The following is a 23,875-nucleotide window of genomic DNA, read 5'->3' as shown; positions in this document are numbered from 1 at the left end:
CATTTGATATGAATTACAGGCACAATACCAAATATTAATACAAAAATTTAAAACAATTTTTTCTTTCCAACACAGGAAGAAAAGCGATGGTCAAACAGCATATCACTGCTAAAATGTTATTTCCTTTTTGATAAAAGTCGCAGGCAACATCACAAAAGCGATTATACAATTTTTCTATTTTCTACATACCTATAATTTGGCGCGCTCGTCAATGGCAAATTGGCTCAATTATTTGCTGCCTATTATGATGCTAAGTTTGAAGTGCCTACTCAAAAGCCATATCCTTTCATAGTGTTTTTGTTCGTGTCGACCATTTTGGGCACAACAACAACCGCTAACTACAAACGTTGAAGAAGATGATTTAGATAAAGGCCAAAATATACAATATTTGTTCAGTTGGCGCCAAATGGCCAGCCCAATATTTAAAGAACTTTTAGCTCTATTTTCGTCGAGTTAATTCGATAAGCAATACCAGTATTTACCCACTCTTTGTAGCAGAAGCTTTCACCGTATTTAAGAGGGCAATTCTTATGCAAAAAGGAAAACAATTTTCAGGGCAGGGACAGCCCAGTTCAGGTCAAAGTTTTGCAAAACAAAAATGTAACAACAGCGCTCTGATATCGTACTATAATGGCCCATTTCCCCTTTATATTTTGTCTCGAATGAAGCGGAATTTTGGCGTGATCCAAAATAAATATACCGCAAACATTAATCTGGCTCAAAAATGCATAGCTAGTACATTTATGACACCGAAGCCTGCTTTTCCTTAGCTTATTATCGAAAGCAAGTGCTCATAGAAGTGTTTACATCGTGAAATCGAACACGGCTTATTGTCATCAGCCAATCAAACGTCAAACTACAAAAATAACTACCAATTGGAACGGCTGTTAGACGCCATTACGTCCCAGTTCCCGCCCCTTAATTTGAACGCTTCGAATAACAACAACGGGGGTCGATGAAAACATTCATGCCGCATCACACATACAAGAGAGTGCGATATAGGCAAAAACAACAGTTACGTTACATTGAAGGCAGTAAAAGTGAATCTCGTTTACTACAGCTGCAGGAGTTCTGAGCAAATTTCAGAGAATGCCTGCATTTCGTGAAAAAGACTCGCAAATGTCGATCTTGAATCGACTGTCCAGGGCCGGCATACGCAGCGGATGTTTTGAAAATAGGAGTAGATGCATTTCAACCGGCGAACGGGTTTGGTCCGTACTCTCCGAGCGACTAAACGACCAAAAAGACGGGAATGGCGTGTGCAATGGCTTAGAGAATGGCAACGGTGTATACATGCAGCTTGCTCAAGACGTTACCGCGAATTTCGGTCGCCGGCATTTGAGAGGGAATGGCGTGAACGAAGTGCATTACAGTAGTCACAACGTAGAACATTGTTCACAGGATGGCGCTAGGGACGGTGTTCCTCAACATGATATTTTGCAGAACACAAAAAATTACGATGCTTTACCACAGCTGAGAAACGGCAATGCAAGCTCAAATTCATGGAAGCGAACTGCTCCGCTTGTTATTGATATACCGAATGATGCGTATGTAACAAATTACGTTGATATTATTCCATCGTATCTTTAAAACTATTCCGAAGAACGAATAGAACAGTTGGAACTATTCTATCGAACACTTTCAGCATTTCTAGGAACTCCAGCGCAATTAGAACGTCCTTTAGAACAATTTGGGTATTCCATAGTTCGTTCCATGGAACACTTTGACCATTCTATATAAAAACGTTCAGCCGTACTATGGACTATAGTGGCAAATCGTGCTATGGCACATTTCTAACTTGACAAATTTCAACAAGAACAACAGAGTATTAAATGCATTTAACAATAACAGAGTTAGAACCGTAAAACCCTTTAAGAGAGGCGAGATGATTTTCATTTTTAAACATGCTTTGAAAACATACCAGTGCACCGAGTGCAGAGATGCACATTGCCGCAGTAATCGCGATGTCCGGTTGCACGTTTGTTGGGATTCCTCGTGTTTTTATGCTTTTTTAACGAAGAGAACGAATTGTCTATAGGACGTAGGATTTTTGCAGAGCGAATGCAGCAAGATTTTTAGCGTACAGTACATGAATTACACCCGCACAATTGATCGCAGCGTTCGACAATATTGTTTACATTGAGTTTCGACTTCCATTTTAAACAGATTACTATGATGACTCGTAAATCAGCTTGCTGCTTCTTTTTGCAGATATCTTCAAGGCCAAAACTCGGAGGATGCAGAAGAGCAGATGGCTGCGGCGGTTCTGACGTCTCTTTCTCTATCGCCTGTTCTAAGGAATATCCAAATAGAGCAAGGTATGGCAGATTCTGTTGTTCTCACTGCAAGTCAGCCGGTCGGTCTTGTGACCTATTGCTATGTGCATGTATATATACAGCCTGAGATAAATCTTTTCCTTACACCTGAGTTGATCTGAAATTTACATGCTGTTGAAATAGAGATATATATATATATAGCTAAACATACATCAACCTGCTATCCACCAGCTCATGCATGTGGACAGTTGAAGTCCTTCTGAAAAGTAAATTTATTGGCAATTTGTTGTTGTGCTTTGAATGCCGTAAAATTCATTGAGTTCTCTTTCGCCGGCAATTTCGGTGGTATGAATAAAGAGCGTGAAAGCGTTTATAAAACAGCTACTAGCGCATGATCGTGAAAAGTTACAAGGAGAAGCGCATTGCAAAAACACCGGCTATTTTCGCCGTCGAAAAATTAAGATAATCGCGGAACATTTGCGCGCTATATACTTTCCTTAAAAATGCTTTCTCGGGACATAATCCTATCCGTATAGCTAATATTTAGGCATATGGTAATCTATACTTTGTTTTAGCCCAATACTAGGTGCTTTTACAACTATATTCGCTTCGTGAGTCTACAGGAATATCCGTCCAAACACCTTTTACATTTGTCGCCATTTTTGCTACAGGCGGTACTGCCGATACTTTCCCACCAGTTGTTTTAGAATACGTATATTTGTACGAATTGGTTTTGTATTCATATTGAGAGCCTCCTTTATGGATATACAATATACTACACAAAACAAGGAGAAAGAATCTACAATCTTGCTAACGTTTTGCCTAAAAGCCGGTATATATATAGCGTGAATATTGAGTGTAACAACTGCATTGGAGTTTTCTTTCTATGGAGTAATTGCTGGGCCGGAACTATAGCACTATATAGCTGATTCATTCCACGAAATACATGTTTAAGGCTAAACTGTAGCGGCCAAAAGGATTCGATGCCGGTCATTTTGTGGTGTATATTTTTTTCCTTTAATCTTTGTGGCAACAATGACAAAGAGTTTGCAAACGTGCGTTACGGCCGGATTCATTTCTAATCAGGAGCATCAGGATTGTTTGTTGCAAAGTTAATCTACGAAATCGTGCTATTTTAAACGTACCAAAGAGCATTACGCAGTTTCATGAAATTTTTGAACACTGACATTTCCAAAATTCCAACTTAAGCCGATGAAAAGTTGCGCTGATTTGACCGAAGAAGGGTGTTTATTTACGAGCTAGCTGGTTGCCTGCGGTTAAGGAAACCACATCATACGTTTTTTCGCTTTCACGAACTGTATAGGAAATAAATATGAAAGCATCGTGGTCTATGACCATTTTAGGAGTTCGTGTACTATATATATACTTAAAATTTAAAGTTGAAAAGTGCAGTTGATATTGCGTTCCTCAAACCAAAAATTTTAGATCTAGCTAACCATGAACGAGTATGAATAGGGTTTATAAAATGACCCTCGATTACAGATAGTTATTTGAGTCTCTGTACAGCCTTCCCTGCTGACATTTTTCTCAGAATTCGCAATTGTTCAAAAGCATTCTGTACAGACGTTTGTACATATTCTTGCGTGAAAATTCAAACACATGCAGTCTATTTTCTAGGCTATACCGGTTTTGCCTTTAAAAGAACTTTTTTTGCGGTTTGCATTTTTCCAAGTCTATTAATTTGATATTTTGTTCAAGTTTATAACAACTACACGCAGTTATGAAATGGGTTTCCCACAAAACCAACCCATATTGCTACATTTATTGTATCACCGGTGCGCAGGAAGTCTGCTTTGTTTATGCATGCCTACATGTGAAAACCCAGAAGAGCATATTTTTGTGATAATTTGCGGTGTTTTCCTATGCGAGTGCAATAAGCTATATAGAACTAGTAATTTCTACAGTTTTAAAGTTGATATACGTGTGAAAAAGGAATGCAAGGGACTGTTTTATTGAACCCAGGGTAAAAAGATCATTAGCTGTAATTTATGAGCTTGAACCCCGGCATGTGCCACATACTGCTGTTGCTTTGCAAACAGCATATTTTTGTCAACATTACATTATTTAAACTTGCAAGGCATATGCACGCAGGGGAAATCTAGTATGTGCCTTATACTTTCAGTTCAACATAAATGCAAACAACGCTGAAATCCTCGCCATAAAAGCAGCAGAATACTTGAGAATATGCGATCGAATCTTGCCAGCGTGATATAAGATTGAGTTCGCGATGTAATAATTCTCCGAATATGACTATAATTAGCACGTTTTTGAAGCATTTAATGGCTTATTTACTTTGTGTTCCTCTCAAACGAGGCAGTGTGCGTGTTATTATATTTCAAAAATGTGTTTGCTGTTCATATAAGTAACGTCGCTACTTTTTACGGTTCGTTTGAGTCCCGGCTTTGTTGCATGTGTCATTTGATGTCTCGTGACCGCTGAAGTAGGCGTGTTTGTTGATTCGCTAAAACAATAAGGCGATAATATGATTCAAACCAGCTTACAATATTATTATTAGGAAACCTCTGCCCGTCAACAACAACAGATTACCAAGTATATTTGCAATTTATCACTGGCATGGGAATTAAAAACAACGAGTGCATGGCAATCTTATCTAGCAACGAACGCACGCACGATTTTTCCCCACACGTGATAAAATCTTGGCTGGCGCAATAAAAGGCCTGTTAAAAAACGTATCCGTTGCAATATCATGTCAATGCAATAGCAGCGCGATTTTCTCGCGCTGCAATCATATGATCGAGGACGGGGGGGGGAAAGATTATCTTACCCCAAGACGAAACGAGTCCTCGAAGGAGCGAGCCAAAACACTTGGAAAATGACCCTCTTTTAACCAGTAAAACATCCTCTTTATGAGTTTTGTGGAGTGGGAGTTCCGCTTCCAAAGTCTTAAAGAATACCGTTTGTGGAATTTGGCATCGTAACATTGTAAAACAGTAAAAATACAAGCGTAAAATTGCCTTTAACCGTCATACCCTCGAGGTCTATCTTTATTTTTAGGCTGAATTTATTCTTCAAATGGTCTGTTGATTCTAAAAAAAATTGCTTTTCATGTTGTTATAATTTTTTTAACACATTTGAGAAAATTGAAAGTACCCCAAAAACGTCATCGTGAGAAAGGGCTGCGCCGCCCGCAGTCGAGATACCAAACCCCAGACAAGGAGTTCAGGTTTCGCAGTTACGTTTCCGCAAAACACGTCAAACTTTCAAATTCCCGGAAATTGACAAATCCCTCAACGATCTTTCAACCCTGATAGAAGAAATTATTGAAATTATTGAAATGAATAACCTAACATTTTAAGCTCTCCAAATAGCAATGTTTGAATCTACATTACCTATAAATTATGGCAGGTAAAAAAAGATCATTATTATGTAAATGGCGATAAAGGGTCCCGTATTTGTATATTTTTTACACGTTAAAATTTCATTCCATTTTAAAGCAATCACTTATTTTTTTCCCATCGTTAAATGGTAGCTACGGTGAACTAAATAGGAGAATCTCGCTGTTTCTATGGCAATAGGCCCTCAATTGCTATCGTTGATGGATTTCAACTCATTTCTTTTAGACGAAATATTCGAAGACGTGATGAATACGGATAGCGTCAGCGATGAGGCCACGTCAACAGCACCACATTCAGATTCCGAAAACAAAGTCAGAAAATCGAAACTACGTCGACGAAAGGTTTATACCTTTCATACATAACGTACAATTGCACGTTTTTCTGCATGATTCTGATGCTCTGATGAGCTCGTTGGATTTTACTGATTTTACTCAGTGTAAAGGTCTGTTCAGACGATCCAATTTTGTTGGATCCAATTTACTTCTGACGGATGAAATATAGTCGGTTATTGATAAAGCAGTACTGCGTTGGCTACAGTGGATTTGTTGCTCGTATACATTACAATACAACAGACTATAAAACATCAATCAGAAGTGAATTAGATCCAACAAAATTGGATCGTGTGAACATACCTTAACGCTGAACGATTTTACTTCGTCATTGGGAGGTACATCGTCAGATAATCAGCCAAATTTGATTTCATCGTTTTGGAGTTTTTCGGAACTGTTAACGCGTCCTCGCACTACAAGATCGCAAAAGATAAAGTTAAGCAATTAACGCAATGAAATAAGGCTATAAGAGATATGAGACCGCTAGTTAAATTGTTTCAAATTTAGATAATCGACAGCCTCAAAAACCAATATAACAATATGGTCTAAAATATCAAGTGCGTTGAAATATTTGTACACAAAAATGTTCCGCACCGCAAAAGCCCAGATGGCAGTAAACGGAAATGAACATATATCCATGGATTCATTGAACTCACATGATGTTTTTTTGTGTTTCTTTTTTTACAGAGCTCTTTGAAGACATTATTTCAGTGTACGTGGCCTCGGTGTAAAAAGATCTTGACAAATTCTGCCGCAATCGTCAGGCATGTTCGAGCTCGGCATTTGGGGTAAGCTTGGTCAAAATTAGATGAAAGGTTGAATGTCAATTGTCAATAAATCGAATTTGCATTCTATTCACGGGTAAGGTGTAAGCTTTGTTGTTTTGATGATTTTTACCAGAGCTAAAAGGGAAGAAGACGATGGTTTCAGCGACGGAGAGGAAGAATTCTATTTCATCGAAGTTGAACGAAATGAAAATGAAAGAAATGACAACTCTTCCGAAGAATGCACCGCTCCCCCCGTGACACGGACTAACTCCAGGCGATGTCGTTCATTCAGCGACCCATCCATGCCAACACAACCCCCCGTCTCGTCGAGCGGACATCTCCACTTAGATGATAACTTCATATGGCCGTTGAGAACGACGGGGGGGAGGCCGAAGACAAAGCGACCGCTACACCAGACGGTTCACACAAACAACAGAAAAGCACGTGGCGATGGAAAAAAATGTCGAAAAGTTTTCGGCATGGAGAACAAGCAGCTATGGTGTACGCAATGCCGTTGGAAGAAAGCATGCGTAAAATTCATAGACTAGCGACGAGGAGTGTTTGACCTGGCGCGTGCAGCAGCTAGAGGACTGGTTTCGAGTTACGAAAGAGGATAAACGACAGGATAACTTGTATGCATTATCCGACACATTCGAAGTTTTTCCATGAGATGGAAACACGAACGACGTAGGCTAGATATGACTGTATGCCTTTGGAAACATCGTTTATTGAGACGCTTTATAAATGTAGCGAGTTTGACTTTGAGACGTATATGGACGTCAGACCTGGGACGGAGTGGGGGATTTCAGGAACCCCACCTTTTACGGTTATCAAATTCTCAATTTATATTATCAGGGGCTTTATAATGATGACTGTAAATGTAGTTTTAAAGTTTGAGGGCCATGCATGCATATAGACGCCAGACCTGGGACGGTGTGGGGGATTTCATGAACCCCACCTTTTACGGTTATCAAATTCTCAATTTATATTATCAGGGGCTTCATATTGATGACTGTAAATGTAGTTTCAAGTTTGAGGGCCATGCATGCATATGGACGCCAAACCTGGGACGAAGTGGGGGATTTTAGGAACCCCACCTTTTACGGTTATCAAATTCTCAATTTATATTATCAGGGGCTTTATAATGATGACTGTAAATGTAGTTTTAAAGTTTGAGGGCCATGCATGCATATAGACGCCAGACTTGGGACGGAGTGGGGGATTTCAGGAACCCCACCTTTTACGGTTATCAAATTCTCAATTTATATTATGAGAGGCTTTATATTGATGACTGTAAATGTAGTTTTAAAGTTTGAGGGCCATGCATGCATATAGACGCCAGACTTGGGACGGAGTGGGGGATTTCAGGAACCCCACCTTTTACGGTTATCAAATTCTCAATTTATATTATCAGGGGCTTTATAATGATGACTGTAAATGTAGTTTTAAGTTTGAGGGCCATGCATGCATATCGACGCCAGAGCCGCAGCTCTGGAAAAGGGTGGGGGTAAATGCAAAACCCACCATCAATCGAACACCCACTCCATACATGTATAACATCATCTTTTCGTATACGGGGACATTTTACAGAATCTGATCGTTCTACAAAAATGTAACTAGCATATCGCTATAGGTCGATCAGATGCTTGCAATAGCTTTAACTACGGCATAATTCAATAGATATACCAGCAACAGATAGTTTAGAGGTATATTCTTTCTAAGAATAGATATCATATTTCTTCTTTAGATATCTTGAGTATAACTTGACAGTTTCACAAAATGTAGCTGTCAGTTTGTGAACAAACTCATATATATACCTAAAGTGGGTCCGTTTCTAGTAATTCTTCAATAGTTCTGGCGTTGCAAATATATGTGGGAGAGAAACTAATTATAGCGTTACAGCGTTTTTATCAACAAACACTCAAGACCATTTTGTGTTATAGTTCAAACGTTCATTTGTTCAACATTGCATGCAATCGTTGCAAGCATATACATATATACGAACCATTATTTAACCAGGAACGGTATGTTCCATACGAAAGCAGATTAAGTCGTACTTAATTCATACAAAAAAACAATAAAATAATATGAAGGTTGAAATTTATAGTTGAAATTACGTTGTGTGTGAAATTTAATAAAAATAGATTAAAAATGTCATTTTTGAGACTCTTAATCTTGTTGTTTGTTCTAAAACATCACTCTTACTTTTATTAGAGATGATTTTAAGAGTTCACTTTTCATTTGATTCTACGGTACAACGCAAAGAATAATAGTTGTTTAGATCATGCGATATCAATTAAAAAGCGCCAATATATTGTTTCAGAAACAAAGGTAAACTTCAATTTGATGGTGTTTTGTCTAGCACAGCACGATATTGTCTCTTTCGACATCTTCGTTCTCGTTTTTTTAACAATACACGTGATGATATTCAATCGTCTTATCTTGCTACATGACAATAATTCCAGGAAATTCCAAGTCAGAACTTTAAAAGGAGTTTTATTAATCGCCGAAGCAAAGGTGAACGCGAAACAGATGGTTTTCGCTACCGCAGACGCATACTCCGACAAGTATTTTTTACATACATGTATGCATGTGGTGATATAATCACGCGGTTTTATATTACTCGTGAAAATATTCTGAGAAATAACAATGCTTATAAGAAACAGATGTTGTTTAGACGGGCGGTATGCATGCAAGAGCGATACAATCTTAAACAAGTTTATATGTGTCAATATGTATTTTTTAACGATGAGAACAATTCTTGGAAATTTTGTACGTCTGCAGGCTTTAAAATCTTTATTAATCCCAAATTGAAGGGCATGCATGCATGATGTCTTAAATAGCGGCTCAGCTGGCTACGTTGACATACAAATCATTTAGTATTTTGCGGTCAGACAAACAGGTCACATGAAAAATTCCTTTGCCGTTTGAAGGGAGGATTCAGCGCGCATGCATTAAAAATCTGCCCAGGCGAGCATGCATATCACAAAGTGGTTCTCATTCCAAATAGCGGTGTTTTCTTCGACAAATCGTCCACCAAAGTTGAAAGAATTTACAACGAAAAAAGTTCTTGTGAACACAGAGTTTAAATAACACGGCGCTTTTGAAACGTCGACGCTTTTGAGATACTTTAAACTATCATCCATCATATTTCTGACAACATGTATGTGGTTTCGAAAAAAATCTCTTGTGCCCACTTCAAATGTGTTGCTTTTAATGCCACCTTTTGGGTTAGAACATTCAAGATTCCTTGCCTTTGGTATTTCGTGTACTTTATTAAGTTGCCGCCACCTGGTCAAACGCTCTGCCATAAATAGCTTTGGTAAAATCAATATGCTAATAAAAGCAGTATGTTTTAAAATTATATCCTTTCCAACCTTTAGTTCGTCTGTATATATCATTTTAACATCATTAAAGCTCGGAAATTTGCCATGGGGTGATAACCAAGAAAGGAAAGCTAGTTCGTTTTAATTGTTCACATTCTTCCATCAAGTGCAGGGAAAGTGTTTTGGGGATTATGAATATTTGCGACATTAAGATTTTAAGAAAGATGAAACACATCTTGGAAATAAGGTCATCTTTGACATTGTAGTTCATCCTGACATCAAGGAAATCACTTCAAGAAACGGGAAAAAAACGAACGTATACTTTCAACTTCTGTGCCGGCATTTCCGCAAAACAAGCGATAAAGCTTCTTTCAGATACTCCACGAAGTCGAAATCAGAACACATTCATGCAGTAAAAAAAAGGAGCTGAGATTATATCTGCGAGATAATCGTTGTTCCAGCTCTCATAAACAACGGTTATCTCAGGAATTTCGAGTGAAAACTAAGCTAAGATGTATTGCAATTCTTTTAAATTTTATGACTATAACAAGTACGCAATGTTCGTTCGCCCTCGGGGATAGAAATATTAAGAAGAGATATTAATAAACTTTATTATGGGTAAATTTAAACACGAGGATAAATCTGTCGAAAGATTGGCTCTTTCTTAGGTTGTAATAATTTTTTAACGATGTATGGGGGGATACGTTGGAAGATGATTACAAATTTCGTCAGGTTTAAAAGGAAAGATATTATACGCGACCACAGACAGGAATAAACATATATGAACAGCGCGCATCACTCAAACCTGTTGAATCAACAGGATGTAGCGAATTTGGTTCATCATCATACGTTTGCGAATCTAGTTTCCTAGATTCAAAAATTCTAATATCCTTGTCATGTTGCATAGCGATTTAACCATATTTAATTAAATCATCAATTTCTAGGAACACCACGAATAACACCACGTTATCTGCAAAGCTTCCGGTGACCCGTGAATTACACTTATGAAGTCCCGGGTAAACAGACCGAAAACTTTGCTGATAACTAACAACACCCGTGGTTTTCCAACAACACGAAACTCACTGTCACTCCGTCACCATGTTTGTCATGGTTGATTTTTTCGAGGGTGGTAATGCCCTGGAGGGGATATTGAATGGTTGGTGACTGACGTTTCGACAGTCAAAGCAGTTTTCACCTTTGGTTCCAACAATATATAATTTTGTATATCGTTTCAACTATATACTTTATGTTACTGCATAAAAAAGCCATAGTTAAACGCTGCAAACTTTTAAATCCACTAATCCTCACGCCTTCAACATTGCTTTGATGTCAGCGCCATCCAGGTATATTTATATCAGTGGGTGAAGCATATCGCGATATTTTATAGCAATTCCGCAATTACAACAATCGTGTATCACTTAAAAATGCTCACACTGGCTCCTGATAGACACACAAACACAGAGTATATATTATAACCCACCAGATATCAGGACATGCATCTTCCACTTTCACGTCGGCATACTTCACCGTTTCCACTTGAAATGCATCAAAGTTCATCTTCAGCTTCACGTTCATAGATGTGCTGGTGCTTCGCCATGATTCTCAACAACTGCTGTAGATGCAACCACCATTGATGCTTTGGAAGGCGATGCCTGGGAATATATGGGTACACCAGCATTATCGAACGCAGCAAATGGTAGCGTTTAGCATAAATCACGTTTTAACACCTCACACTAATTCTTTACCCTATAATTTGCAAACACGCTTCTCTGAAGGAGAATACTTACGGGAAATCAGTGACACTCTTTAATTCGCTCAAAGGGGTGAAGACATTTTGTTTTTTCTGCAAACCAACAAGACAGGCAGTATTCGCTGCTGTGGAATCTACGATGTCTAATAGCAAGAAAAAATAACTTTAACAGGAAACCCTCAGAACATCCTTGGATTTTGATCCCAATTTCCACATGTGAGGTTAAATTCTCAAAGCAGAAAGGTTGGTTGAGGATATTACCTGCCTCGGTGATATTTTCTTCGATCTTTTCGATTATAAACCCAACAGCAAGGATTGCAAAACGAACACCAAGGATTCGATCAAACGGCGAAGGAGCACCACCCTAAGTAAAGAAAGGAGCTATGATCCACTGGAGATTGGAGAAGTAGGGAGGAGCTGCCCCAAGGGTTGGTTGAGCTGGCACTAAGGGATTGAGATACAAGTGATGAAGAGCTGGGGAGGAGGTGGGTGAACTTGTCCAAGGTGGGTGGGTGAGCTTGGAGAGGTGGGTGGGGAAAGGTAATGCTGGTAACCTCATTTTCGAAGTAAGCACTTGACATTCACCTGTTGTATATGACCCAGCACACAATTTCTTGCTGTAAATACTTTCTTACTCTCTGCTTGATACAACGACGTCAGAAAATCTGTATCATAATATTCGCTGCTCTTCTCGTTGCTAAAAACATTATACGTTTTTTTCATTATACATAAAATAGTATATTAGATATGATTGATGGATAATAATAGTATTTTAGATATAATTGATGGATAATAATAGTATATTAGTTATAATTGATGGATAATAATAGTATATTAGATATAATTGATGGATAATAATAGTATATTAGACATGATTGATGGATAATAATAGTATATTGGATATAATTGATGGATAATAATAGTATATTAGATATAATTGATGGATATATTAAATACCGTAGAATAATGCCACGCTCAACCCCCGAGTATTTGATTTTATTGATCAAATGTTTGCAGTCATCCTAAACGAACGAAGTCATATCACGACATAAACTATACTCTCTCTCTCTCTTGCTCGTACATCTCAACATGGCTGGCCTAGACTTACCATGATGGGCTCAATGGAACTAGGCTCTTCGTAGATATATGCTGCGTCAGCACCACTCGCTAGGGCACCAAGTGTTGCTAGGTAACCACAGTATCCACCCATCGTCTCAACGACAAAAACACGTTTGGTTGCGCTGCTCGCGGACTGCTTCAGTTGGTCTACAGACTGAAATATACGAAAAATATAATTTGCACAAGAATCGTGGGTACCGCTGGAGAACTTAGTAGGAAATTAGAAATTCTCACTGACACTAATTAGGAAATTAGAAATTATCACTGACACTAATTAGGAAATTAGAAATCCTTGTTGCCACTAATTAGAAAATTAGAAATTCTCGCTGCCATTAATTAGAAATTGTCACTGGCACTAATTAAGAAATTAGAAATTCTCACTGCCACTAATTAGGAAATTAGAAATTGTCGCTGGCACTAATTAAGAAATTAGAATTTCTTGCTGCCACTGATCAAGAAATGGGAAACTCTCGCTGCCAGTAAAATTGAAATATTGAATGTTTTCACTTTTGCTAAGAAATCTGAGAACTTCATTGAATTTGAGTAGTAACATCCAAGAAACGCCTACATACCTCTACTATGACATTAAGAGCTGTATCAGCGCCCAAACTAAACTCAGTCCCAGGAACATTATTACTGATCGTGGCTGGTATCACAACAATAGGAACACGAAATGCTTGGAATCGCTCGCGATTATCTGAGAGCTCAATACCACTTTGATACGCCTAAACAAATGAAATATGCGCATTGGTGATTGGCTAAGTTACAGTGATTATGTGCGATTTTCTTCTTTTGATAGATGTGAACAAGTGAATTAGTTACTCATGTTTAAATAAAAGCTCTTATACACCAGAGCATTCGTAACTAATTACTCGTTCACATCTATCAAAAGAGAAAAATCGCACGGGTCTTAATAAGAGTACCTCGAATCCTCCAATAATTATAAGGCCTTGTATATTGTGTTGTTTAAATTTCTGAGCGACATTCTCAATTCCCAACTTGCTCGGAAGTGTCCTAAAAGATGGTGAAAGCTTGTGGTTATTATTAGGAATTTAGAAATAGGCTTGAAGGGTTGTTCAAAAACCATTCGAACCTTTTGGTACCAATTCTCGATCCACCGACGCTATCCCAATCGTTCACGTCTTGCCAAGATATTTCTTTCACCTTTACAGAGAGTACATCAAATATAAAACTTTTGAATCTCTTGCCAGAAACAATACATTCACCGTGCAAAGGGTATTTTATTGAACTGTATTGAAATATAGTATTTTTGAAGTTTCAAGTGGAAATGAAAGGTGAAATTGGAACAGTAAGTGGAAGAACTGGAGCAGTTCCAGGGGGGGGATCTATTTTTTAAAGTGGAATAAGTCGACGTTCGCATTACTTTGTCTGCGATAAGTCCATCAAATCCATCCTTTATACCAAGTACTGTGTGACCTCCATACTCCGCGAGCCTGACAGCAGCACGACTAGCGGAGTTCATACCACCAGCAGGCGCACCGACATTAATCAAACCCAACGTGAATCCCTTTTAAAAAAAAACGATGATCAATATTCTTGTAAGAACAGGATCATCGGTTCAACACACATCGTCTACTAACAGTATACAGACTTGTCGATTACCATATCATTATTTTATTATTTCTTGCCATTATATCATAGAAAGATATTACTAGAAAGCTAAATAACTCCTCTTTCACAGTACTATGTGAAAATTAAATAATTGGACCCAATGTTTAATGAATTACGGCAGGTTAAGGTCGCGATTTCGTTCCATTTGAGACATCCCGTATATTTTGGGATGTCTTTGAATACTCTCAAAAGTTTATTCTACTTTTGAAGGTAATTCAAAAGATAGTTTACCTTGCACTTTCCAGTCGATGAACAATTGCCTTCAGCCGGGGGAGCGACAAGTCGCAATTTACGAAACACGTCCAACGTATTCTTAAACGATCTAAAAATATTCATGCGGTTCTTGTCATCAAAATATTTCAATTTTTTCGAACAATTCTGGCAAAGGTATAATCGATATCACTGAACCATCTCGAAGCAACGGTTTAGAATTTAGCAAAAAATTGATATATTTTTCATCCTATATTTTGGGATAAAATTATTTCGGAAATGATAATAATATTTATTTCGAGAAAACAATGTTTTGAAACTTATTCTTATTCTAATGACTTTTGTTAATTTTGATACATTTTCTTGGAAGCCATTCACTGAGTTGGCGCCGTCTTGTCTAGACACTCGGGCTTTTTACATATTGGCTTTTGTTTTGATGTTAGAGAGATTGGTATAAAGTAAATTGCACGGAAACGGAAATAAATCAAACTTAATGAATTAAAAAACATATTTTGAAGTGAAAAAATGTTTAGAAAACAAAGGTAAACGCCGGTAGTTTTCGAATATTTTTCAAAATATTTGCCGCGTTGCCGCAAGTTATTTAATCTAGCTTCTTACGTAACGTGTGTTTTCGAATTCTTTTTCGAAAACCGGCAACTAAGATCTTAGCGTGTGGTACGTTTCACCTGATTTTAACCACAGTATGTTTATGTTTTTAGATAATGGATGTTTATACTTTAAATTTCATAGAACGTACCTGCCTCGAAGGACGACAGCATCATTGAATTTCTTCTCGTTAACAGTTTTTTGAATACTCAACGTCTACAATAATACAAGAGAACAAATATTTTGAACAAAAACAACTTTTTAAACGGCAGTTGAGGTCGATGAAAAAAGGCTTCAGACTGAACAAGCGAAGTAAAGATTTGGAGTCCGATTATAAAGCGAAGGATGGGGTTAAAAAACACAAGTTTAGATTAAAAATCATCCATTTATACAAAGTTAATGTATGTATAGATCAAAAATCACACCCTTTCAACACACTCCATGAGAGGTTTCTTCACAATTTGGTTTCCATCGATACAAATCACGGAAGGAGGAGAGTCTTCATCAGCATCAAGAACGGCAAGAGCTGCTTCAGCGCCCATACGTGACGCCTGAAAAACAAAACATAACTACAATAAGAAAGAAATCAGAGCAACTTGCTTCTTGTCAGTACAAACCTTAATCCAACACATAATCTTAATCTTAAACATAATCCTAACGCCAATCTTAATCCCGAACATAATGCTCGAACCCAAATCGTAGTGATATTATAATCTCCTATAAGCATAATCTTAATCTCTTCATCATAATCTTGATCTTCAATTCTAAACATAATCTTAATCCTAATCTTGAACATAATCCCTAGCTAATCCTATACTAAATAGGTAAGCTCACCAAGACTCTATCGAAAGCAGACGGGACTCCACCCCGTTGCACGTGACCGAGGACTGTCGTACGCGTGTCGTACTGCAAACGATCTTTTATTAACTAAAATTAACCAATTGATTAATTAGAACTAATTAACCAAATAATAAATTGGTAAAAATGGTTACATTGCAACAGCATATGAATCGATGAAATTGAGGTAAACTCAAGATTTTATAAAATCAGGAACTAGGTCAGTGCACGTCAGAAATACTGATCTAAGAACAGTGTCGTGGTTTGTAGCCTGCTCGCAGACTGAATTAGGGGGTCTGCGAGCAGGCTACGTGGTTTGGTGCGTCAGCCGAACCTTTGTAACTTGATTTGCGGTGATTTCTGTGCCATGAATGTCTCTTGCTCCTTCAGCCACAATAACAATGTTCAGTCTTTTTCCCGCCTCTCGCGTCTAAAATATTCGAGCATCAAATTCACTTTATATTTTTCACTGGACGCTAAGCATAGATCAGCGACACACCCAGCCGATTAGAACACAAAACCTGGAACACCCAGGATAGCAGTGAGTGCCTTCACAAAGCCTGAGTTCGCTTACCCCTTTTAGGAAATTACAAAACTCGTCTTCCCAGCCATCCTGCACAGGATCTTCAGGAATAAAAACCTGAAAGATGGTTGAGTCATGAAACGTGTGCTTCAAAACACAGCAGTGGAAAAATTCAAACACACCTACCCAATCAGCGCCGGCTCCGAGCCCACTTATCAATGCTAAATATCTGAGAAAATTGATAAAAGAAATTACACTTTCTTTAAAAAACATCTTTATGCACAATGCAAGTGCCACACAGAAAGACCTGGGCATTATACTAACCCACAATGTCGCCCCATTACTTCCAAAACAAACGCTCTTTGATGACTGAAAAAAAACAAAACCTAGGTAAAGGTGGCTCAATGGTGAATCATAAAAAATGGGGGGGGGACTCCCCAAAGTTCTTAAAGTTCAACGGGGGGGGGGGTTAATCTACCTTGAGGCTGTAGTGCTGATTGTATCCACAGCATCAATGATCCGGTGTAATGCTGAGTCAGCACCTATGGTCATGTCTGTGCCACAAAAGTCATTGTCAATGGAGCCGACCTGAACGACAAAATTAATTGAGAAATTTATCTTTTGTCTTTAATATGGACAATTGATTTTCCTTTCATAAAATCAGCAGAGGCTCGTACGAAATTCAGCTGCAAGTGCAGGGGTGGATCCCGCCGGAGGTGCCATTATTCAAATGGTCCAACAATAACGTACCATTCCGACAATGTTAAGATAGCCACAAGCGTCAGCATCACTCTGCTTGATCTTTCCTAAACAAAAACAACTCCTTTAAAATTCATTGAGATGACCCTAATTAGTTGCCAGGTCTTGTGTTTAAGAATGACAATGTTTTTGTCATTTATTTTCCCATAGTTTGTTTCAATTTTAGTTGCCCATATCAGCATAGATTATGAGAAAAACCCCTGGGTACCAAACTATTTTGAACTTGCAGTATGACCTAGCTATAATGATTAAAAATACTAAACGCATTTACCCTCTTCTAACAGTTCTTGCACAAAATCTTTCCACTCTTGCCTAAATATGTTGGCGCCTGTTAAACTGCCATCACCTCCAATCACTATCTGAACAAATGTTTGCAAAACAAATTTAGTATACTAGTTCTACAATTATATCTAAAGCTAAAAGTTCTTCACTGAAAGAGTTCCGTACATAAACATGTACTCAACAATTACCAGGTTTGAAATTCCTCTGCTGATTAAATTGTAAGCAGCCTTCTTTCGTCCCTCCTGGGTGCGAAATTCTTTTGAGCGAGCACTTCCTATAATTGTACCCCCCTGAGCAAAGAAAGAATTTCACTTGAAGTTATGCTGATACTATCTCAAATACTTAAAGAAAGCAAGTTGGATTTGAGAGAAGGAAGGAGTATAGAGAAAGAGGGATGTGGAGATAAGCCTGATGGGGGATGAGATGGGGGAAGAGGCAAAAAAGTCAAGTTTTAAAAACAGTTTTTATCATTTTGAAGGTGGGAGGAGGGGGGGGAGTGGCACACATCTATGGCACCCCACCTCTCCATCATAATTATACCTTTCCTATGATTCCTGAAACAGCTTGCCATGATAGTTCTTTGATGCAATCACCACCACTGAGCATACCTTCGTATCCCTGAGGACCAGAAAAAATTGTATTTTATCATGCACACACCCCCACAAAATATGACCAATTTCACCAATTTTCATGCTGGTGATATAGGATGGTTTGATGTACATATCTTTACAGAATTTACCTCCCATATTGCAAAGACCTTTGCTCCAGCGTAAAGACCCATACGGACAACAGCTCTAATGGCAGGATTCATCCCTGATCATATGAAAGATTTAGCTTTAAGACGAGGCCTCAGGCCAAAAGGTATTTAATAATCAAAGGGTGCATTAAAAAAATTAGTTAATTCTATTATAACTAAGTTTTGAATTCATTGTACAGGTTTGAACTTTACAAAGAACTCTTGCACCTTGAAATATTTCAGAGTTTCAGAGTGATGTATGCAGAAATTGTGACTGTATTGCGTAATATTTTAGCAATCGTGCAAAGCTGCATGTACAGAAAGGTCAGAAAGCATGAATATTAATGATCCCCTTGCAAGAAAAATTTTGATAAAGAATCACTATAGAAAATATAAAAATCCCCTGATTCAAACCCCACCTTGTGCATCCCCACCGCTCGTGAGCACTGCGATACTCTGTCCAAACCCAGTGACATTCACCATGGACGGTTGACCTCGTAAAGCCTTCTCTTTACCAGATGAATTTTCCATGTTATTAAGACGTCTGTCTGCATTTTCACAACTTCCGCAGCTTTCTTCATTGTCCAAGGTCTTGACAGTAGTTTGTCCAGGGAGGATACGTCTGAAGATCCCCGCAAGAAGGTAGAGAACGTAATGCAATCCAGCTATCATGATGACAGGAAGTTTTTGGTTGACTTTAAAGATAACTTGTCAAAGTTTAAGTCGCAAAGTTTAACTGCGAAGAGGGCGTATTTTTATCCCTCTTTCAACGAAGATGTGGCAGTTTAAGGATATGTTTCCCACCACTTCATAATGTTGTTTCCTTTGTCGCAGTTTCAAGAGTTTTCGATGAAAAATAGGATGTAAATTTTGTAAATATATAAAAATAAACTGAAGAAGAACGATCTTCCTCCAAATTCCTCCAGAGAGTGACCTTTTGACTGCGCATGCTGAAAACTGGGAACAAGGCTGGATTTATGAGGAATTCTCAAGAAGTGTGGAAAAATCAGTAGAGAAAAATCAATATCCTGCCTAATCCAGATCTTTTTAATTCTATTCACTCAATTAGGAAACACTTTCGTCCTTATCTAATATGAAAAGGATAGAAAAAGTTTTTTTTGCTTTTCAAATTTCAAGTTCCAACATACAAATATTTTTTCGGTCAAAATTTCCTAGAAGAAAGGCATTCTTGTGTAACTTGGACAGCTATATTTGAGCAAGATGAAGTATCTCGTTTAAACAACAAAATCGTAATGGCGCGGGATTTTTGAGTGGACGAAAGAATGAGCGAGGAACGATTTTTGTCCGTTTTGAAAGAAGCTAAAGACTTATTCTTGGAGAAATTACAAGGTGTGTATTACTTGCTGAGAGTTAGAAGAAATATCTGCAATATATGCACTGGCAATCATTTTACTCGGTTTAATCGGTAGTTGTGTTCAATCTGACGTGAGTGTATTTATAATAGACGGCTTTCTGGTTGAAGTCTTTGTTGAAAAACCTTAGCAAGAGAAGAGGCCACATCCTCAGGCATTTCGATGATAAACCGGATATAAATTAGTCTCGTAATCCTAACTTAATCTGTTTGTTAAAATCTGTAGTTGCAGAGCAGTTAAGAGGTGAAAATGAAAGATTACTGGAAGACGTAAAACGTTTAAAGGCGAAAAATGAAGAAGTCTTATTGGAAAATAAAAGGTTGCTGACCTAATCTGTTGATAAACTTCCTATATATTTGCTATATTATTATTATTAGAAAATTGTAACTGAAAATATTCAGAGAAAATAATCAACAATTTTTCCATGTCTTTAGATTGTCAGAAAAATATGAAAAGGCAAAGAAGTTTGTCAAAATCTATTTTGCTGATCAACTTATTAGAATGAAAGGTAGGAATTATGTTATTTGGGAGAAGGGAGAAATTTTCCATTTTCTGTCACAATACGATTTTGATCACTTTTAGAGATTGAAAAGAATGGAATTTATAACGCTGAAACGTTTTCGTATCTGGTTGGTGACATTGCAAGGTGCAGAGCTCTTCCATTTTCACCCTGTCCTAATCTAGCTTAGCCTGATTTCAAACAAAGCCTTGCTTTTTTAATTCTTCAAGTTTCAAACACCGCAGCTTTCCCGCTTTCATATTTAATTTTCCGATAACGTTTTAAAAGTCTTTTATATAGAAAAGTAATCTGGTTTAATTTGAAGATAATTCAGAGTATTTGTTTAAAAGAAACCGACTCTTTCTCAATTAAAAATGCGCAGAAGAAAACAGAAATTTAGGAGTAGAAAGATAGAATTTCATAGTTTATACGTCGACAGACAAATGATTAAAATCACAGAGTAGCAACAAGCTTTCTCTTTGAATAGAAGTGTATCTGAGACCACGCTTCTGGCCGAAATAGAAAACGATGAAATGAACAAAAAGCCACTTCACGGCAAGCTTTCGCTAAACAAGGAGAACAAACGAACGCGTTATGAAGATGTGAAGCCATCAAAAGATCACACAAACAATTCTACGTCGTCAAATATTAGCATCACTAACACGTTGACAACAAAAAATACTGAAGAAAAAAAACGAGATGTTCTTGTCTCTCAAAAGCAAAACAAGAATGACGAGACTCTTGATCCTCGCAAAACTACTTTTTCAAAGGAACATGACTTGGGAGGTCAGATGGGATTAAAAAACCAATCTGGGAAAATCAAAAGTTACAATATTCTTGATATTCAAACTGTTTTAGACGCCAGTTCGTCCACTCCGGTATCTATCGGATCCCCGGCTAAGACTAGCACTCAAATCAAATCGGTCGAAAATATATTCGATAATACAACCCAGTTTATATTCCCGAGTCAGGAAAATGAGAAATTCCTGAGGAAAAGTTCAAGCAAAAGTGGAACCACCGATAACAGTAACTTGGATCCAAATTTGACCCTGCGTCTCCCTCTCAGTCCCCCGTCGAAATGTAGTACCCCTCAGGATCTCCGCTTTGAAGAAGAACCGAAAAAATCTCCACTAGCGTTCAGTCCCACGCAAACGTCGCCGTCTATACTGGGAGGTGAGGATGGTGAGGGACTTGGAGGTACATTTTTCTCTCAGATACCCTTAATGGAAGGCGAGGTTCCGGAACAAACTGTGCCCCAGTCCCCGACCATTCATACGCGGTCACACAGCGTCACAAGAACTGCAATTTTGGCGGCAACATCACCATCACCGGAGCAAAAGAAGCGGAAGAGGAGTGATATTTCATTTGGATCGATTTTGACTTCAGAAAGTTTAGGATCTAAACAAGAAGTGAATGAAAGTTCAGCTTCGGGTGAAAGAAGACTTTCCAGCAAAAGTGAAAATCGAAAAAAGCCTTCCGACGTAAGACAAGTACTTTAACTTTCCCAAATTACTTTCAAAGTATTCAAAGACCGAGTCTGACCAATACCAGTACTAGGTAGACTACCAATTCCACCAAGATTTAATCGCTGTGATATTCTGTTCATCTTTAGCTTTCTTCATCTAAGAACAAAACTCCCTCGCCAGATTTTATATTCCTGGATGACAGCGGTTTCTTAAAGCCCAGCAGCACAGAAATACCAAGAAAGAAACCAAAGATTATCTCCGTTACAAAAGAATCGTCATTGGACAAAAGTAGTCTGCTTTTTGCCTCGCCACAGACTAGTGTCAGTCCAGGTACCAAAGTCATGTGTTTTTTTTCATCAGATAAACATTAACGATGATCAAATTTTGGTCTAATTTCCTCTCCAAAACAGCGAATACTGTGTTTGAGCGTCAAGCAGAAAGAATTTCGTCTTCCGAGAAACCAAAATAAATCACATATTTTGTGCATAAATCACAATATCTCGCGAAAACAGTGAATTAGGTTTTTCATGGAGGTAAAGTAAATGGTACATGGACTATTCTCTCCCAAATACTGGGTGCTTTCTCTTTCAGCATTCTCGTCAAAGAAAATGACGAGTGCTCAGAGCAATGAGTCAAAGGAATTAGATGGAAAGAAGGCTGCTTCTGATGAGGTAAGATACTTTCTAATGTCCAGGTGAGTTTCCAACAATAGACTCATGCTAGGCTGCTCGCAGGCTGAATTAGAGGGCCGGATATTAAAGGGAAGGCTCATGCTAAAGACGAATATTTCGACGCAAGAAGTTTCATTGCTTTCTGAAAACCTCATGACAAAAAATAGGAGACGAAACGGAAGGCCTGAAGATCTATGTTGAAAAAAAAATGCTTGTAATAAGAATTCTGGTTGATAAGCAGCTTACGAAATGTCTGTTGACGATTGATAAATATTGACTAAAGCTATTAATCTTTGATTTCAAGTTGTCTGATGATTGAGGACTGTTTTTCTGTCCTTCTCTTTCTTCACACAAACCTGCCACAGACGTCGTTTTATTTTCTATAAATCTTTAATATGCTTAGCGGGAAGATATTCAAGTGTCTAGCACGAATATGAAGAGGTGTAGGAACAAAACTCGATTTTTATTCCGCTTTTGAATCGCGAGAATCCGTCTGGATATCCCTGAGAACTTTGATCATTATTGAACAAATCCTCGGTATTCCAGTCAATATATCCCTTATGTGGCCCCAGATATCCATCGACCGTTGGGCACGTGCCGAATCGCATTAAAATCATGCTGTAGCATTGCGGTAGGCCAGTGAGCATGCGCGATCCATCGATGCGACAACAGAAATAGATTTGCGTGTTCTGGTTGTAGACGCCGTCTGGTAATGTCCCCACGAACCGATTTGTGTTTTGAGCGTCCCTGTCATCCCAGTGTATACTGCCTGTGTTCAAAGAAAGATCGTTTATGAAACGTCATGAAACCAAAAATAAAACCAAAACAAGAAAGTTTCCGCATGCTCCCAATTTTCCCCGGGAAGTCTTTATCTATAAATTAATACATAACTTTTACCTTCTATGAATTCCTGCGGACAAAATCCTCCTTTGCGAAAAACGCAATATCTTCCCTGCGGCCACTTAAGATTTGATCGATAATAACTTACTCTGGTTTTACAACAAAATCCCCACTCAAGGCTTCTGTGAGCGTGTCTCTTTACGTACGGTACTTCTCCTCGTATTGTGTCGTTGCCTTCAGTAGAATGAACACGATAACCTCGTTCCCAACCGAGCGGGCATTGTTCATTTAGTGGCATAGGTAAACAATATTGCCCTTCAGGCCAGACAGCAGCTGTTGTGGTTGACGTGAATATCAGGAGAACAACAGATAGCTTTATCATCATTTTGGTTGATATAAAAACTGGCTGATTGAATCTGATACTTCTGGTTAATACATACAGTCAGCTCAGCGAAATGGACACAATAGTCTTCTTCACTTCACGATACTTCTCCTTC

The 23,875-nt window shown here is 38.2% G+C and overlaps 4 protein-coding genes across 4 annotated transcripts; 2 read left to right on the top strand and 2 right to left on the bottom strand.

Moving 5' to 3' along the window:
- Window positions 1–195: 195 nt before the first annotated feature.
- LOC114528524 (SLC2A4 regulator-like) lies at window positions 196–8,866 on the top strand. The gene is made up of 5 exons (XM_028550183.1): window positions 196–1,547; window positions 2,212–2,318; window positions 5,879–5,994; window positions 6,670–6,770; window positions 6,883–8,866. The coding sequence occupies exons 1-5, from the start codon at window positions 1,090–1,092 to the stop codon at window positions 7,295–7,297; spliced, it is 1,197 nt and encodes a 398-aa protein (XP_028405984.1). The 5' UTR covers window positions 196–1,089; the 3' UTR covers window positions 7,298–8,866.
- A 1,962-nt stretch (window positions 8,867–10,828) lies between these two features.
- LOC114528522 (ATP-dependent 6-phosphofructokinase, liver type-like) lies at window positions 10,829–19,617 on the bottom strand. Its single transcript, XM_028550181.1, has 25 exons — window positions 18,949–19,617; window positions 18,533–18,606; window positions 18,334–18,411; window positions 17,982–18,083; window positions 17,783–17,870; window positions 17,503–17,558; window positions 17,231–17,340; window positions 17,077–17,121; window positions 16,939–16,981; window positions 16,804–16,869; window positions 16,564–16,659; window positions 16,227–16,319; window positions 15,818–15,943; window positions 15,544–15,608; window positions 14,808–14,898; window positions 14,329–14,472; window positions 14,038–14,108; window positions 13,868–13,958; window positions 13,517–13,669; window positions 12,934–13,098; window positions 12,783–12,847; window positions 12,411–12,522; window positions 12,087–12,189; window positions 11,863–11,968; window positions 10,829–11,727 (listed from the first exon to the last, which is right to left on the bottom strand). The coding sequence occupies exons 1-25, from the start codon at window positions 19,199–19,201 to the stop codon at window positions 11,622–11,624; spliced, it is 2,502 nt and encodes an 833-aa protein (XP_028405982.1). The 5' UTR covers window positions 19,202–19,617; the 3' UTR covers window positions 10,829–11,621.
- A 165-nt stretch (window positions 19,618–19,782) lies between these two features.
- Window positions 19,783–22,405, top strand: LOC114528523. The gene is made up of 6 exons (XM_028550182.1): window positions 19,783–19,879; window positions 20,128–20,221; window positions 20,337–20,410; window positions 20,485–20,548; window positions 20,889–21,882; window positions 22,014–22,405. Exons 1-6 carry the CDS (start codon window positions 19,813–19,815, stop codon window positions 22,236–22,238), a joined length of 1,518 nt encoding a protein of 505 aa, XP_028405983.1. The 5' UTR covers window positions 19,783–19,812; the 3' UTR covers window positions 22,239–22,405.
- A 326-nt stretch (window positions 22,406–22,731) lies between these two features.
- LOC114528541 lies at window positions 22,732–23,848 on the bottom strand. Its single transcript, XM_028550203.1, has 2 exons — window positions 23,436–23,848; window positions 22,732–23,307 (listed from the first exon to the last, which is right to left on the bottom strand). The coding sequence occupies exons 1-2, from the start codon at window positions 23,761–23,763 to the stop codon at window positions 22,961–22,963; spliced, it is 675 nt and encodes a 224-aa protein (XP_028406004.1). The 5' UTR covers window positions 23,764–23,848; the 3' UTR covers window positions 22,732–22,960.
- Window positions 23,849–23,875: the final 27 nt, after the last annotated feature.

This window comes from Dendronephthya gigantea, unplaced genomic scaffold (assembly GCF_004324835.1).
Source record: "Dendronephthya gigantea isolate DGI-Jeju-01 unplaced genomic scaffold, DenGig_1.0 000050F, whole genome shotgun sequence".
Lineage (NCBI taxonomy): Eukaryota > Metazoa > Cnidaria > Anthozoa > Malacalcyonacea > Nephtheidae > Dendronephthya > Dendronephthya gigantea.
This window is presented reverse-complemented; position numbering and strand designations above follow the sequence as displayed.